The sequence below is a fragment of the Polistes dominula genome, unplaced genomic scaffold (genome assembly GCF_049000335.1).
Source record: "Polistes dominula isolate Pdom_NZ unplaced genomic scaffold, Pdom_raw_medaka contig_373, whole genome shotgun sequence".
NCBI lineage: Eukaryota > Metazoa > Arthropoda > Insecta > Hymenoptera > Vespidae > Polistes > Polistes dominula.
In genome coordinates, this window is record NW_028300899.1 from 3,264,101 (window position 1) to 3,282,132 (window position 18,032).

An 18,032-nucleotide genomic window follows, 5' to 3' on the forward strand; every position below is an offset into this window, starting at 1 on the left:
TTCAATATCGATAAGAGATGTTTAATTTTTGTTTAAAAAGATTCGTATATTTTATTTATTTTTTGAAATAAAATATCAATTATATTCCATATTTTCTATTAAATTGAAATGATCGTATTGTTATTGTCTATTGCATTATGTCGGATTGATTCATAATATATATGCCATTGAATTATAATAAATGTATTATTTATGACTCGAGATAGAATATACATTTATTCATTGAATGTACTAATAAATAAATTTTAGTAAGTAATAAATCGATAGTATAAAATACTCGTTACTTATAAAGATATTTATTTATGAATTAATAGTCATTATTTTAAATGATATTAATAAAAAAATATTAGAATATCTAATTGAATAAACTAAAGTTTCATAGTAGTATTAAAATAATATAGAAAATAGAGAACTAAATAATTTAATCATCTTTTCTTTCTGCGTTAGATAAATTATAAAAGTAACTTGTACACATTAATTAACGGAAATTATTTAACACTTTCCCTGCTATGTATACCGTTTTAAGTACACGCGGTGTTGTAATAGATTACCATTCGAGATTTTTTGGCAATTTCCACTAAACATTAAATAAATGCATTGCATGTAAGAGTTTAAAATTAGTTTAAAATAATGTGTGTTGCGAAATAACTGATAAATTCTTTTTTCTTTTTTTAATTTTGACTTAGACCACTTTCATAATTATGAACACCATATGTATGTTTTGTTTGCCTCAACAAAATACCTATATATTTTAAAATTAAAAAAAGATTGTCTTTGAAATGAAATAATTTGTTATGAAAAAAAAAATCTTTTCCATTTATGTTAAAAGAATAGAAATAATTGTGATAATATATGATCATTTAAACTACAGAGTGCTCCGTACTGTATGCGGAAGGATTCGAGTGAGAAGCTTAGCGGAAATGCGCAATTCGAGGGATACAGCGTCGACTTGATTTACGAGATATCGCGAATCCTCGGCTTCAATTATACCTTCAGACTAGTGCCGGATGGCCGTTACGGTTCGTACAATAAGCAGACCAAGGAATGGGATGGGATGATGAAGGAGCTTCTAGATCAAAAGGCCGACCTCGCGATCGCTGATTTAACCATCACTTACGATCGTGAACAGGCAGTAGATTTTACTATGCCTTTCATGAATTTAGGTTAGTTTGATTTATCATCGCTTTAATTCCTATTATTCTAAGTATTTTAGAAAATTAACTAAAAAGTTTCTTTTTTCAAAATTTGCAATACATTTTTTTTCAATGATTTTATCAATTATTTAACCCACATTTACGTGGTCGGTAATTGGAAAATTATTATTTATATTTAACAAAATATCTATTACATATTATATTGATAAACTGATTAAATATTCCTTTATAAACACACACCATCAAAAATCATTTTATTCATACACACGTATTCCTTATAAACTCGTATATATTATTGTAAATTTTCAGGTATAAGCATATTGTATCGAAAGCCGATAAAACAGCCACCAAATCTCTTCTCCTTTCTAAGTCCATTAAGTCTCGACGTTTGGATCTACATGGCAACAGCTTACCTGGGGGTATCCGTTTTGCTGTTCATCCTTGCTAGGCAAGTAGAAATTTTCTATTATAAAATAACGCGTATCAATAATTAATTAAGAGAGAATGTGAGAGTGAAAGAAAGAAAGGGTAAAAGAGAAATAGAAAGGGAAAGGAAGAGAGAGAGAGAGAGAAAGAGAGAAGTATATATACACGTCGTATACATAAGAGTCTTTTTAACGAGACACCAATTAACATGACTTTAATTGGACTTTAATTGGACTTTAATTGGAATCATAAGAGTTTGTATATACAAGAGCTTAGAAACTCACGTTTGAAGGAGTTTTTAACACGAAATGGTCTTCCTCTTTTGGTCAATGACGAGTTTAAATGGTCGAAACTGTTAGCATCATCTTCGTTGATGATTGATGCATTTAGATTTACACCGTACGAGTGGTACAATCCTCATCCGTGCAACAAAAACCCGGATCATCTGGAGAATCGGTTCAAACTACTCAACTGCCTCTGGTTCACCATTGGATCGTTAATGCGGCAGGGTTGCGATATTCTGCCAAAGTAAGCTCTCCCATCACAGGTGTCTGTCAGTCTGTCTATCCGTCTGTCTGTTTGTCTCTGTGTGTATATCTGTGAGCGTACGAGTGTATGTGTCTCTGTATGTGTGTACATATCTTATAATTTTCGTAATAATCAATTGCTTTAGTAGATTCTTCTGATTCTATTTATCTATGATTTTATTTTCTCATTCATCTATTCTGTTTCTTTTTTATTCGAAACGTAAGGATCATTACGTAAAAAATTAAATTAAACATTTGATTTTTATCGTTGATTTATTGAGAACGAAATTTTGCATGCGTGTTAAGGAGGATCGACAAATCGTTGAGAACAATCAGTCTCTCGTCTCCTTTTATCCAAAAAGAAAAAAGAAAACAAAAAACGTTTCATTTACAAATTCTTCATTACATTTTTATTCAATTTCAGAGGACTTGGAATCAAATTTATATATCTCTATCTCTTTCTCTCTCTCTCTCTCTCTCTCTCTCTTTCTCTCTCTTTATTCTTTATTTGTATACTTTCTTACGTAATAGACAAAAATTTTGTCTTAAACCTTACTATATTCTTTGTATTTTCTTTTTGTTTCTCATTTCAACCCGAAAAAGTTTTCAAGAGTTTGCCGCACTGGCACGAGAATCGGATGGAACTTGATCAGATTTAAAAAAGTTTATCCACCTACATGAGTGCGTTTTCCGTGTGTGCGCGCTCGTGTGTTAAAAGTTGTTCCTTTTCTATTCGAACTTTTTCCTAAACTTCGTTCAAATTCATATCTTTGTCATCTCGTACGTACGTGATGAAATCAATTACTCGTGAGAAACCATGCGTTTCTTTCTTTTTTTTTTCTTTCATTCGAAGTTTTTATCTTAAAAAAATTCAAATCGAATAAGAAAACGAAAAAAAAGAACAATGATATTAACTTAACGAACACGCACACGCATGACGCAATATTGAGAACACAAATTTAAATCAGCAATATTTATATAATCAAAAATAAAATTAAAATATTTGATATTTTTCCGTTGAAACAAAAGAACAAATAATTAAAACATTATATCATGTGTGCAGATCACACATGGAAGAAGTGAAACTTTCAAAAATTCAAGCTTCCAGAGAATGAGACGAATGCACAGTATTAGAAATAAGCTAATTGTAGGGTTTATTTATTTTAAAATTGTTACCATATATACCAAAGGACACCAGTATGATCTTGGGGTGAGGGTAGGCAACAAAAACTACCACTTTCCAAATTCTAGTAATCAAAATGGAATGCCGAGTAGAATGTTTGTCAACGGAAAGATACTTTGTGATAAACTAATTAAATATAATATATTATTTTTATAAAAATCTGGTATATGTGACAGTCTTTCTGTGAATTTGAGATATCTTTATCATGGGACACATACAAGGCTTAGTAGCCAAGAGTTGAGCCTAGGAAGCAACGCACAAATAGGAGACCGAGAATAGAAATAACTGTATAGCTATATTCTGTCTCATTCTCTCGCAGGCTCAATCCTATATAATTGTCTCTTTTTCTCTTTTTAGTACCGTAGCCGTTTCATCGTTTCGTTATCGTTACATGAATTTTCATTCGCTTTTTTCAAATCACCTCCATTCTAAAGAAGTTTTCACTTCAAAAAAATTGAAAGAGAGAAAGATGAAGAATGAAAGTGAGAGAGAGAGAGAGAGAGAAAGAGAGAGAATAGGCGAATAAATAAAAAGAGAGAAAAAAAGAAAAACTTGCGAATGATTAGAAGAAGAAAGGTTCCATTGATCTAATCCCGTCCCATTTTCCTTTCACGTGTCTGCAGGTTCAGCCCTTACGAGTGGGAGAATCCCCATCCGTGCAACGGGCAGTCCGAGGTCCTCGAGAATGAGTTCACCCTGATGAACTCGCTTTGGTTCACCATAGGCTCGCTCATGCAGCAAGGCTCTGATATAGCGCCGAAGTAAGTCAACGAAGAAGCACGCAAGAAGATTTATGAGGGAGGGTTGGATGGTTATTTATTTTATTTTATTTTTTTTTCCATTTATTTTCATACAAAAAATTATTATAATTCGTCGAATGAGAAAGAGAAGAGAAAAGAAATATGCTGACTTATTAATATTTTCTTCTCAACGACATTTCCTAACCATATTATTAACTATAACTCTTTAGAACATCGTATTAACAATTCCTAACATATTTTTAGATTATGTATCTAGATTTATTTGATTTTATTTATAACAAATACGCGAAATAGTATATGCTATATCGTAGGCTTGCTGCAAACACATATACAACGTTGAATTTGTTATTAACAGAGTGCATTGAAATTTTGTTTTCATTGTTTGTTTTTTTTTCGTTTTTCTTTTATTGCAAACGCTTCAACAACCGCTGTTTCTCAATCAATCGCTGTTTTCTATCCGTCAATCCTATCTCAATCAATCCTAAACATCAATCAATTCTAATATTTCGTTTTAACAAATAAATGGAAAAGGATAAATTTTCTTTAGTTAGATTTGTTATCTTTTTTTTTTTGTCTATCTACCTACTAGAAAAATAAATCGGTAGACCGAATTCTCGAGAGTAGTATGTACAGGAAGAAAAAAAGTAGACCAACACTTCTTCTTCTTCTTCTACTTTCTTTTTTTCTTCACGTTTGAAATTATTCAGTATTCCTAAGTGTGTACCTTCTTGTCGGAACTGCTAGACCCTCGCTTATATAATAGACGTACTTTTTACATTTTACTCTTCGTGCTTTGCGAAAAATAAAAAAAAATAAAAGATAAGAGAGAGAGAGAGAGAGAGAGAGAGGGAGTGGGTGGAGATAGAAAAAAGTGGAAGGATTTTAACGTGAAAATTTAACGAGAGTGAGGAAAAAAAAGAAATATTTATATAGGAAAATACAAATTTGATTTTCATGCAAAGTGAATCGTGTCCTTCCGGTAACTCAATTCTCAAGAATGAATATATGTGCGTGTGTGAGTCTATGTGTACCTGTGTTTATTTGATAAAAAAAAAAGAAAGAGAGAAAGAGAGAGAGAGAGAGAGAATTATAAATCCTGTTTATGATCATCCTGTTGTCCGTCCAGAAACCAAAATCGAGAGACGAGGGGACCAATGAGAGAACACCGACAGAGATTCGGCATGTGCATGCAAGCGAGAAAGAGTTAAAGGTACCCAGGTATGGAGGTCATTTTAAAAACAACAAAAGAAAATAAAAATTATTTTATTCATCAATATTAGAAAGGGATGATGATGATGATGATGATGATAGGCACGTTCGTAGAATCGAAAGATTTTTCAATACTATCCAATAGTCACATGTCCACATCATATTCGCATTTTATTGAAATTGAAGATAAGAAAAAATGATGTTGTAAAAAAAAAAACTACTAATGAGATCATCGTAGTTCGTTTGCGCCTCATTTTTTATATCAACACGCACTATGACCTTGGTACCTTAAATTCATTAAAGACCTTCTTCATTTGGTTTCGACAAAAAGAAAAAAAAAAACAAATTTTGTAGAAACTATACCGTATATTTTCCAAAATAATGCACGCTCGTAGAAAAAAGCATGGTGAATGAGAGAAATTAGAAAAAAATAAAATTGTATTAAAAGTATGACGTAAAAAGAAAAAAGAAAGTGAGGGAGCGAGAGAGAAATTTTTTATCGTTTGGTTTAACCCGTAAAATTCGTAGATGGAGAATTATTTATGCATGAAACGTGTCACCTGATATGTAATAACGTATGCATCGATAAGAGTATGACTTTTTTGTTAGATCTATCTGTATATATTTATATACAGATAGAAAAATTGAAAAAAAGTAGAAAAGAAAAAGAGAGAGAAAGAAAGAGAGAAAGAATTTTATTTTAAATTTGAATATTCATACACGAAATTCGTGCCAATGTTCTCGGAAAAATAACTATAAAAAAAAAAAAAATAAAAATAAAAATAATACAAAAAAAAGAGTAAATCAAAGAAGAAAAAAATATGAAAGAATGAGAACATCGGTACAGAAATATGAGATAGTTTTCATAAAGAAAAAGAAAGAACCTGTAGGAAATTTTATGGGCTTGATACAGCATTATTATCGATACACAAACTTTTTTAGCATATAAATCCTTTTTTGTTTTCCACAGGGAAGACACGTACGAACGTTTTATCATTATTATTATTATTATTGTTATAATTATTATTATTATTATTAGGTATTTTTTTCCATTATTTCCTTACTTTTTATATTTATTGTATTGTATATTTTCGCCTATAAAACACTAGCCCAATGTTACGTAAAATCAGCAAGCAAACTTCCTCTTAAGTCGTAAAGTTTCTCGATACTCCGTTGAAATTTTGATTCCCAGGGCCGTATCGACACGTATGGTAGCCGGTATGTGGTGGTTCTTCACACTTATCATGATATCATCCTACACCGCTAACTTGGCCGCGTTTCTTACCGTCGAAAGAATGGATTCGCCAATCGAAAGTGCCGAAGATTTGGCGAAACAAACAAAAATCAAATATGGCGCATTGAAGGGCGGTAGCACAGCTGCTTTTTTCCGGGTAAGTTATCGAAAAAAAAAAAAAGAAAAAATATTATAATTAACAAAAAAGAAGAAGAAAAAAGAAATTACAAAAATTTCGAAGAATTTTTTCATTAATCCTTTTCAATGCAAAGTGCTCATTTCTTTTGACATTTTCCTTTTTCGTTTCTTTTAACGTTTCTCGTTAACCAAACGACGAATGTCGACGCATTCGAGCGTAGTCCGATTAATTGGCAATGTCTCGAACGAGAAAAGGCTCGATTGAAATTCCATGGAAATCGTTATCGATGGATGATTAAACGCTTGAAAGTGAGAGAAAGAGAAAGAGAAAAAGAAAAAGGAACAAGAGAGAAAGAAAAGAACGATCGGAAATACGCTACGAAATGAATTCTTCCTTTTATTGAATCGAGAGGGGTAGTTAAAATAGAAAGAAAAAAAAAGAAAAAGAGAAGGAAAAGATTGAATTAGAAAATCGTAGGATTAGAGAGTGTAACAAGAGACAAGAGTAGGGAAAGATAAAACGAAGAAAGGGAAGGGGGAAAGGTGTTCTTGGATAATTTTCAATTAGGGCGAATACTTTGACAAGATGGAAGTACAAAAAGAGAAGTCTTCTTTGAAATATAATTTAAGATAATAATTTACGTTAGTTTAGTTTTAATTAATCGTTACAAAGTAGTTGATTAATTAATGAAGAAAAGTGAGGAGTAAAAAATGATCGTTCTTTTGTTTTCTTTTAGAGGAAAAAAAGAAACAAAAAATTCATTCAAAAGTGCAAACATTTCTTATTACCTTTTTTTTTCTTCTTCTTCCAGTTTTAAAGTATCCAATTAAAAATTTATATAATATTTTTTGTTAAAAGAAACTTTATAACAACTTGAAAAATGTTTATTAAATTGATCTTAGTAAACGATAAGATACTATAAAATCTGTTTCTCAGAAAAAAAAAACAAATTATTTTATACATGTACAATATATCTGTATCTAACTTAAGATAAAACTGTGGAACAATTTTAAATGTTCACATTTATTATTATTTATAGAAACCTAAATTGTAGGATTATTTGAAAACAGTTCTTAACTAAATTAATCTTTCTAGACAATGTAATAGAATAAAATTTTTTTAAATAATTTGTATTTATATATATATATATATATATATAATATTTATCTTCACTATAAATAGGAATAAAAACTGTGCACAATGATTTTGGTAATATTTGAAGAAAGAAAATTTTCAAAAATAATGTTTCACACGATCGAAAGTATAGGTATAAAGATAAAACAACAAATCTATTAGAAACAGTTAACGGTAACATTAATGAAGATCTAAATGTATATACGGTGCTAAATCATGAAATTCCACCGATAGGATTCCAATTTCTCGACGTATCAGCGCATGTGGTCCTTCATGGAATCAGCGAAGCCGACGGTATTTACATCGAGTAACGTCGAGGGCGTAGATCGAGTGATCAAGGGAAAGGGAAGCTACGCATTCCTAATGGAATCCACTTCCATTGAATACGTAATCGAGAGGAACTGCGACCTAACTCAAGTCGGCGGTCTCTTGGACTCGAAAGGATATGGCATAGCCATGCCACCAAGTAAGTGTTAAGTTACTAGCTCCGGGAAATAGCTCGCATACATTTTAACGAACCTACGAGCAAACAGGTGTGCTAGTCGTTTCCTTAGATGCAAAATAGAACCTGAGATATATAGTATAGATAAAGTTGAGTTTTATTATTAAAAAAAAAAAAAAAAAAGAAAAAAAAATCGCTCCAATTTAATTTTATATTCTATCATATTCTTTTATTTCAATATTTCGAATAATATTAGTTTTTTATTTATTTTTGTAATTATTATTTTATTTATTATTAATCATATAATAATGTAAATATTTTCTATCGTATCATTTTATCTTATTTATTTTCTTTTTGTTTTTATTATAGAAAAATATAGAATTTAGTTAATAATTAGTTAATACATAGTTTCTAGTAAAATATTGCCAATTTTCGTTGTAACTTTTAATCAATATAATTCTAACATATTATTGAAAAATATGAGCTTTTTTTTTGAAAAGGTTGAAAAGACAAATATTTTTCCACCCCTCTAAAAAAATATCTCAAACAAATAGATCAAAAATATAAATAAAAATGAAAGATAATATTAAGAATAAATTAGTATACAGTGCAAGCTGAGTGAGATATCACTTAGAACTTAGATTCTACAACGATGATATTTAACCCGGTAGGCGTAAAATACATTCAGAAGTTGGATTAAGGGTATAAACGTGTTAGGTAACAGTTAACATAGAAGGTCGGTTTTACTCTGGAACGTTAGAAGGATGAAATTATTCCTCTGGCATTCTCTATGACGCTTAATCTAAGCGTTGAAAATACGTAGTAACAACGAACGATATAATGATAACAATCTTTAACGTTGAATGCTTATCGAAGCGTAACTCGCGAAACGTTCATGAAACCACAAGAAACTAACGATAGACGACTTGTTTGAAGAAAACAAACAAACGAACGAACGAACGAATGAACGAATGAACGAACGAATGAACGAATGAACGAACGAACGAACGAACGAACGAACGAACGAACGAACGAACGTAAAAACACTTTCACAAACTTTCCTCCTCGTATTATGCGATAAAAGACAAGCCGAGAAAGAGAATCCTAGTAGAGAGTTCAGGGTTGTTCGAAGGATAGGAATTGGGGAAGGGGAGAAGAGGAGGTTGTGTGTTTGAGGGTTGGAGGATTTGGAACGAGTAAATTCCTTAGAACGACCTTGGAACTTCAGATTCGCCGTACAGGACTGCTATAAGCGGAGCCATATTGAAACTTCAAGAAGAAGGGAAACTGCACTTACTGAAGACTCGGTGGTGGAAGGAGAAACGTGGGGGTGGATCTTGCAGGGTGAGAGAGATACATGTATATATGTATATATAAATAGTTATACAGAGAGAGAGAGAAAGAGAGAGAAAGAAAATTTGCTTCCTTCCTCTCTTATTTCATGGAAAACAATTTTCTACACTAATACAGCCAATAAGGAACATAAGCAAACTTCTTACTCGCGATACTTCCGCTCCCTTATCTAGTCACTTTTGTTCCTTCGACATTACTTATCCTTGTTTCTCTTTCTCTCTCTCTATCGTATTCCTTTACTTTCTTCTCATCTTTATCCTTTAGTTTCTTTAAGACGTTGGAAGAAAGAGAAAGAGACTGCTTTATAACTTACGAAGTCGTCTCTTTTTGCCTTTACCCTTTTCGTCTTGTTTCACGCGGTTTCCAGGTTTAAGGAAATTTCTCTCGTCTTTGTAAATCTTTCTTTCTAAGTTAATCTGTGTGCATTTTGACGTAGTACAACATACCAAATAATTTATCCAACTTTGTAAGAAAATATTTATCGATTTAATTTTCTTTTAATTTTTATTGACTCTGAGTATATCATAATTCTGAAGATTAAATAATAGTAAATAGTATATATAAAACGCAGTGTGATAAATATATTCAAATATTTGGAATCAGGATAATAATTTCCATTTTTTTTTAATTTTTAACACATTTCAAAAGTATCAATTATTAATTATTTTAAACCTAGATTATAAAGTAAACCATGAATGAAATATTCAAATATTCGAGAATGACGATGATTTTTTTTATTCAAAAGCACATCAAAAAAGATATTATTGATTAATAATTATTGAAGAACGTTATAAAATTTAGCACGATTAAAATATTCAAATATTCGTAATACAAATGTATAAAATATGACTATGGTTATGATGACAATGATGTTGATGATAATTTTTATGTAGGACGATACATCAAAGAGCAGTTCAGCAGCGAACGAGTTGGGTCTAGCAAATGTTGGTGGCGTATTCGTAGTGCTGATGGGTGGCATGGGCGTTGCCTGTGTAATAGCAGTCTGCGAGTTTGTCTGGAAGAGCAGGAAGGTCGCTATCGAGGAACGGGTGAGTGTCGTCAGATAGCACGTGGAGGAGGGCGCGATCGCGCCGGAAGTCAACTCTGCAAACACGCATCTAGATCCGGACGCGATCTATCCCGACATACCACGCGAATACATCAGTTGATATTCGCACGATGGTGGAGTTTCTCTTTAATGGTCCCGGTACAACTACAAGACTACTCGGGTCTGATCTGTAACCGGCTGTCAAAAATAATTTTCTTCAAGATTAATAAAAAAGAAAATGAGAACGAGAGAGAGAGAGAGACAGAGAAAGAGAAAGAGAGAGAAACGTGAATATTCGATCGATTGATAAAAGTGGACTGCGTTTAGAAATTTTCGAGAGAAAGGCTACGAAATTGTTAACCTAATATAAATCAATTTTGTTTAAGTAACTTGTCTATAATCATAGTTTCATAGTTTTCATTTAATTTATGAAGTTTAATGTAAACGTTGATTATCCTTTATACATGTGTACCGAATATTGCATATTACTAGGAGTAGACTAGACTTCCTTATTTAATTCGATATTCTACCGCTGGATGGCACAGCAATCTGTCGTTGATAGTATACAACGTAGATCGTCTCTTTAAAAGGGTTTCTTTAGGCATGTATTTATCTTCATGTAGAATGATAATTTAGAATTTTTTAAATTATATTATAATTGTTTTCAATGTAATTTTCGTTAATATATAATAACATATTTTCAATATAATATAATATATCAAAGGAATTACATTTAAATAGAATTCAATTGGAGTTTGAAAAGTTTGTGCCATAACTTTAGAGACCACACAATATCATATTATTCGTAATAGAAGGGTTTTCATAGTATAGTAGTTCAGTAGCTTGTGAGAATAGAATTAACAAGGTGTAGTTACAAAAGGGCTAACTTGAAAATACATGAACTCGAATGAAAACTCATGGATGAGTAGGTGGACTGGCGGGCGGGCGCAACGTCTATGATATAGATCCGGGCCAGTCACTGTTTGCGTAGATTCGAGTGGTAAGCAAACAGGCAACTATTTGAGAGCCCGTCCACAAATACGGATATGCAGCTTTGCATCGGTGACCCTGTGCATCCTCAAGTGCAAACAATTCCATGAGTCAACAAACGCGAAGTATTGCTGTGCCCTCTCCCTTCAGTCTTGTGTCTAGAAACCACCTCTTCGAGAGTGAATCTGTGAGAAATTTCAGTCCTCTTCCAAAAGCTTCGGACTATAATCGGCTTTTCTATGTTATTTCTACTAGAAAGGAAACAGTATGAACGTCCTCCTACTACTATACATACGTTTTGTCGCGTTACCGATTTAACTTATACAAATGATTCTAAGAATAAAAATCATCTTACTTATTTTAATTAAAAAGAAAACACAAAAGAAATGTGTTTATTCGAGATAAGCTTAGGTCCGAGACCTGTTTCCTGCCTTTCTCTCAGTCTTCTTTCTAGATTGAAATTAAAATCAAGTTTAATAGCGGCGAAGTATTGAAAATGACACAATTGTTTCTTACAAGGGGCATTTTGGTGTTCTGTTTTAGAAGCAGAAATCATCGGGGAAACCGATCTGCGAAGGTTTTACTGATCTGCACTAGCGAGATATTCTACTCGCCACGCTTCAAAAACAGATTCCTAAGCCCGAGCCGGTACAACTAAGTATATCCGACCCGAGTTCGATGGACCCTAAGGAAGAACTCCATCATGAGTGACCCGAGAATCGTGTAGAAACGGCATACCAATCGAAGAAACGAAAAAAAAAATAATCGAGAGAAGAAGCAAGCAGCCTCGACCTTTCCAATTTTTCTAATCATTCATAATTTTCGAAAGGAATCCTACAATGCTTTTAAATAAATGATTCGGACCTTCCAAAAAAAAAAAAAAATGAAAAAGAAAAAAGAATTGATCGTCTCTCCGTTCGAAAGTGATCGATCGAATAGAAATGTGAAAAGAAAAGAAAAACAAAGAAAATTCGAAAGTCTCGATTTAACTTGCTATATCTCTCGACGATTAACCACCGAAATATTTTTTTCTCATATCATTTCGATAATCTTATACTAAAGGAAAGTTTTCGTTTGAAACACTTTCAAAACTTAATCCGTTTTAAAGTTTGAAAGTTTATAATATCGCGTAGCCGAACTTTCGAAAGGGGATATAAACATTCGAAGAATAATCTGTAAACTTTTCCTTCTTGAGAGATAAACAAAAAAAGAAATAATAATAATATTTAAAGAAAAAAAAGAAAAGAAAGACCAAAAAAATGTTTAATTAACGATGAACGAAAAAAAAACAAACAATATCGTCGACAAAAATGAAATGAATTGAAAATATAATAGAACGTTTCTCGATATTCTTCTCGAAACCTTTTGCAGTTACGTGGGCTACAGAATTGACACCTTTTTGAGGCTAGCCAACGACAAATCGTTTTCCCACTGGTCAAACAACTGTGTGTTTGCGTGTGTATGACTGGGAGAGCCCTTTTCCCATTGTCGAGGGAAAAGCAAATAGTTGTACTCTCGAGCTTGACCTCGAAAGGGTTAATCGAGTGGAGGGACGCATCGTTGTGCAAACAGGCTGAGGAAGTCGAGTCTCTCGGTTGGTCCCACTTGGAAACGGATAACTCGAAATTGGAAAGGTCAATCGCGTTTGCGTCTAGCTCATATACATTAACGCACCGATACCTTCACGCATACATTTACAACACATCGTTCATATCATCAGAAACAATTAATAACAATTAATATATACAACTAAACGATGAAATATATTCCAAAAAATTCAAACATAAATAAAATTTAGAAAATACGACGTAATATTTAAACGAGTCAAAGACTTTTTGAATGAAAACCTCGCAATGGTCGAATCGATTAAGAAGTATGCGAATGCGATCGATAAAAAAAAATTTAAAAAAAGTAACGTTTCCCTCTTTAAATCAAAAAACTATCCAAAAAGTATGAGGGCAAAGAATAGAGAAAACAAAAGGAAAAGAAAAGTTAAAAATAGAAAAAAAAATAGATAATAAAAGAAAATAAAAAGGATAAAGAAAAGAAATAAAAATATTGGAAAATAAATGGAAGGTCATCATCTCTCGCGCAAAGAATAATATACATTATCGTTTGCGTTTCGATATATTTAATTAATATAATTTCATTATATTTTCGAGGACTCATTGAAAGAAACACAAACAATCACGATTTTATACCAATTAGATAGTGAATGTATAGCGTCAGATTACAGAAGCGTTTTATTGTAAATAACGTGTAGTCATATTACGGGCTTTATCGCTGTAATTCGTGGGAGTCCGTCCGCTTCTCGTATTCGGGGGTTGGGGTTGAACGTTAAAATAATGCATACAAAAAAAAAAAGAAGAAAAATAAGAAAGATGCAGGAACGAATGTTTCATTGATTGAGTAAGGAAAAGGAAGAGGGGGAGGAGGATGAGGGGATGATGTAAGAGAGGAAGAAGCTCACGGATTCCGAGGAAATCCGTTAATTTATAAAAAATAGACACTAATTCATGTCTCGAATCTCATAAACACGTTGTATTATACGAATTATTGTAATTATAAAGTCTATAAAGTCGGTTATATAGATCAAAAGAAAAGTAGATTATTAAGTGTTCGAGAACGATAAATGATGATGACGATGATAATAATGATTAAGTTCATGATTAAGTTTAATGTAAGGAATTAAGGTGATGGTTATATTATGGTGGTGGTTCGGTGGTAGTGGTGGTAATAATTGTGGAATGGGAATAAGAAGGAAACTATAAACCGTTTGACAATTTAGTATGACATTGTTAGTTGTGTCGCAATGTTTCTTGCCTCCCTCTTTCGTCACGGATTCGCAGGAGGTGAGCCAATTTATAAATTCATCTATTAAAAAAAAATATTATCTTTTGTGGGCTGTGTGTCGCTCGCTGTGCATCCCATCGATCTTTCTCTTATATCTCATTTCTCGAATATTCTTTAATATTCTTTTTTTTTTTATTTCTTTTCTTTTCTTTTGTTTACATTGAGAAGCAAAAGAAAATAAATTTAAAAAAAGATAAACCAATAAAGAAATACGTAAAATATCTTTTTTCTCTATCTTTTCAGGAGGATGCTGATTATGTGTATTTGTAATCATATTTCTTTCGTTATTGGCTAATTATTGATTTTCATGCATGTACGAAGTTTGTGCTTCGCTTCCCGTTTTTTGCATTTATACATATATAATATAATATTATACATAATATTAATTTGTTTCTCTTATTTTCACTTTAGCATTTGATTAACAACAATATTGCATCTGTTGCGTCTATGTCTCTCTGCACGATATGCGCTGTCTCTTCTTCCTATATCTGCAAGGATTGAGAATATATTCGTTTACTTCTTTCGCGATATATCGATAAATCAATATTCGATTCCATAAATACATATAAATATATTATTCGATTTTGCATGTATTACGATTATTTAATTATGCCGTTATCTCTCGCACGATTACGAATATTTGTCTCGATAAAATTTTCATTGATAATGTAATATTATTTTTTTGTTTTTTGTTCAAATTTATAATTCGATAGATTTTAAATTAACTTTGACGATGATTTTACAGAAATCGATGTGCTCCGAAATGGCAACCGAATTACGTTTCGCATTGGATTGCGGAAATGGCAATAAGAAAATATCGAAGAAAACGCAACGCCAACGACAACGTTCGAATCTTTCGATCCTCTCGGAGGAGGAGGGGGGTGGTTATGCAGCATGTAGCAGATACACTCATTTCGTTGGAAAAGCACCTTTAACGTGAACGATGAAGACAACGACTTTTCCTACAAAGATGAAGTTACTTCTATCTCATTTCTCCGTGTGCGTGTATCATGTTTATTTGTGTCTGTGGATATTCGTGGCTGTGTAATTTGTGTGGTAATAATCGGTTATTGAATCAGAGGCAAGAAGACAAATAATAATAATAATATTAATAATAATAATATTATAATATTTAACGATAATAATATTAAACGAAGTGTCATCATCGAATTTGGATTCAATTATAGCACTCTCTCTCTCTCTCTCTTTTTATGTATACGTCTGATTTTTTTATAAATAATTACCAAAGAGAGAGAGAGAGAGAGGGAGGGAGAGAGAGAGAAAAAGAGAGAAAGAAATAGTTCGATACAGACTGTAAGAAACGATTATGTTTAAATAGATTCGACTATTTGATCATTTCGTTTGAATACAGAATAAATTAAATTTATTAATTGTTGATTTGAATCATCAACGATAACCGTTGCGTTAGAATTTTTTCAAATTTTATTATATAATTTTTGTTTACTTGTTATTTAATTTAATCAAAGTTAGTTAAATAATTATTATATATATTGTGTTAGAGAGAGGAAAATATCACGATAATTTATTTAAATCGTAACGTTAACGATGATCGTTGAGATTTAGGACATTCAACGTTCTTATTTGTAAGCCAATTAAAAGAAAAACAAAACAAACAAAAACAAAATATAAATATTATATAGCATCAATTGTTCTGTACAGAAGATACTCAAAAAATATTTGAACAATTACAATTTCGATAAGAAATTTATAATAAAAAGATCGAACGTTCGTTTCATTTAAAAAAAGAAAATACAAGATACGTTCGATCTTTTTTTACAATCGCAAAATACGATAGTATTCATGCAAATATAATTCGCAAAAACTGCAACATCAAACAACGCGAACATTCAGGTGTATCAATCAGGTGGTTTCGTGTTATGATCATCTGTAGATAACGTTAAAACAAACCAACCAAACAAACAAAAATCCAAAACAAACATTTTTGTATATCTCCTATCCTCATTATAATCATTCAAATTTGTATAAATTTTCGAATCTATGTGGGCTAAAAAGTACGAGTCGTGTGTCCGCGAGTTGTTTAACAAAATCTACGTTTGTCGTTTACTTCTGACAAAAAAAAAAATAAAAATAAAAAAGACAAAAACAAAAAAAAAATAAGTATAAAAATTAAAATAAATATATAAAAAACTTTCAACGGCTGGAGGCGATAATAATGAACGTTTTTTTCTTTTTCTTTTTCTTTTTCTGTAAAAGAATTATAATAAATGTTTATAAAAATAACTATTATTTTGTAATCATTTACATTTTTTCCATTTTATTGAATTTATTGTTAACGCAATAAATATTATATTCCTTGCACCTGCCGTTGAGAGTGAAAAGTAGCTATAAGAAAAATAAAAAGTAAATAAGTAAATTAATAAAACGGAAAGAAGAAAGAAAGAAAGAAAGAAAAAAGTAAAGAACGTTTTTCACGCACGGTTCGAATGATAGAAAAAAAAATATGATAGTAGGGAGAAGAATTATTAAAAATTAAAACAGAATGAACAAATTCAGATATAAAGAATTTCATTTAATTTGCGTTTTTGTCGTAAACGTTCGTACAAAACATTAACGAAACACAACAGTATTAATTTCCGTCTTCCGTCATCATCTCGTAGATAGATTTAAAATGCATGTGTAATTAAATATCATGATAAACTTTTTCGTCAAGCTTGTCGAATAAATACTGATTTTTCAATTGAAAAAATACAAAAAAAAAAAATAAAAAGAGAGAGAGAGAGAGACAAAGAAATAAAAATAGAAAATGAAAAAAAAAGAACAAAAATAAATTTCCTGTTATACTCGGCTCTTTCTTTCTTTTTTTAAAATCATCTTGCACGCGTGCGTTAACATACACATGACAAAAGAAAAAACTAAGAACTACACTATACTTCTTTTTTAATTTTCAATCGTCTGAACTCAGATATAAAAGAACGAGAAAGTCAAGGTTTAAAAATAAAGACCCCTCGTAACACTTTGGAAGACATTTTTAAAAAAGCCTGCAAAACATACCCTATTTATTTATCCAATCAAACTTACGAGATCTTTCATTAATAAATAAAACAAATTAAATAAAAAATAAATAAATCAATCAATCAAATAAAGAGTCGTTTTTATGTACAAAGAAACGAAAGAGAGAAAGAAAGAGAATGAGAGAAATTAAAAAACAAACGACACATGTATACACACACACACACACACACATACATATACACATTAAATTACACACGCATAAGTTTACACTAAATATGCACCTGTAAATATCGTCTGTATTCTGTACTTGTTACAATCGCGTTCGCGTAACGTCATACAATTTTGTCATGAGGCTATTGATTATATACTTCTTATATAAAAAAAGAAAAACAAAGAAAGAAAGAAATAATATCATCATCATCAACAACAACAACAACAGCAACAAGTTATGTACTACGAAGTAACGTATTAAACGTGAATAAACTATTCGTCTGTATATTCTCATTCGTGAAGTTCTCGAAAAAAAAAGTAAGAAAAGAAACCGAAAACAAATTTAGAAACACGATTTATTGAATGTCTCGAATT

At 31.3% G+C, this 18,032-nt stretch overlaps 1 protein-coding gene across 7 annotated transcripts in view; it reads left to right on the forward strand.

Annotated features, from left to right (window-relative positions):
• The window catches only part of KaiR1D (Kainate-type ionotropic glutamate receptor subunit 1D), a 235,490-nt gene extending 217,555 nt beyond the window's left edge, over positions 1-17,935 (forward strand). For 3 of the 7 annotated variants that reach the window (XM_015315551.2, XM_089179389.1, XM_089179390.1), the window contains 8 exons: positions 872-1,163; positions 1,464-1,602; positions 3,914-4,051; positions 6,453-6,651; positions 8,002-8,233; positions 9,438-9,553; positions 10,456-10,611; positions 15,199-17,935. In XM_015315551.2, the coding sequence (XP_015171037.1) occupies positions 872-1,163; positions 1,464-1,602; positions 3,914-4,051; positions 6,453-6,651; positions 8,002-8,233; positions 9,438-9,553; positions 10,456-10,611; positions 15,199-15,393 (1,467 nt within the window). In that variant the 3' untranslated portion in view covers positions 15,394-17,935. Of the gene's footprint in view, positions 1-871; positions 1,164-1,463; positions 1,603-1,970; positions 2,109-3,913; positions 4,052-6,452; positions 6,652-8,001; positions 8,234-9,437; positions 9,554-10,455; positions 10,612-12,143; positions 14,388-15,198 lie in introns of those variants that run through there. The other 4 variants (XM_089179391.1, XM_015315562.2, XM_015315581.2 and 1 more) reach the window with 4 other exon arrangements.
• The last annotated feature ends 97 nt before the right edge of the window (positions 17,936-18,032 follow it).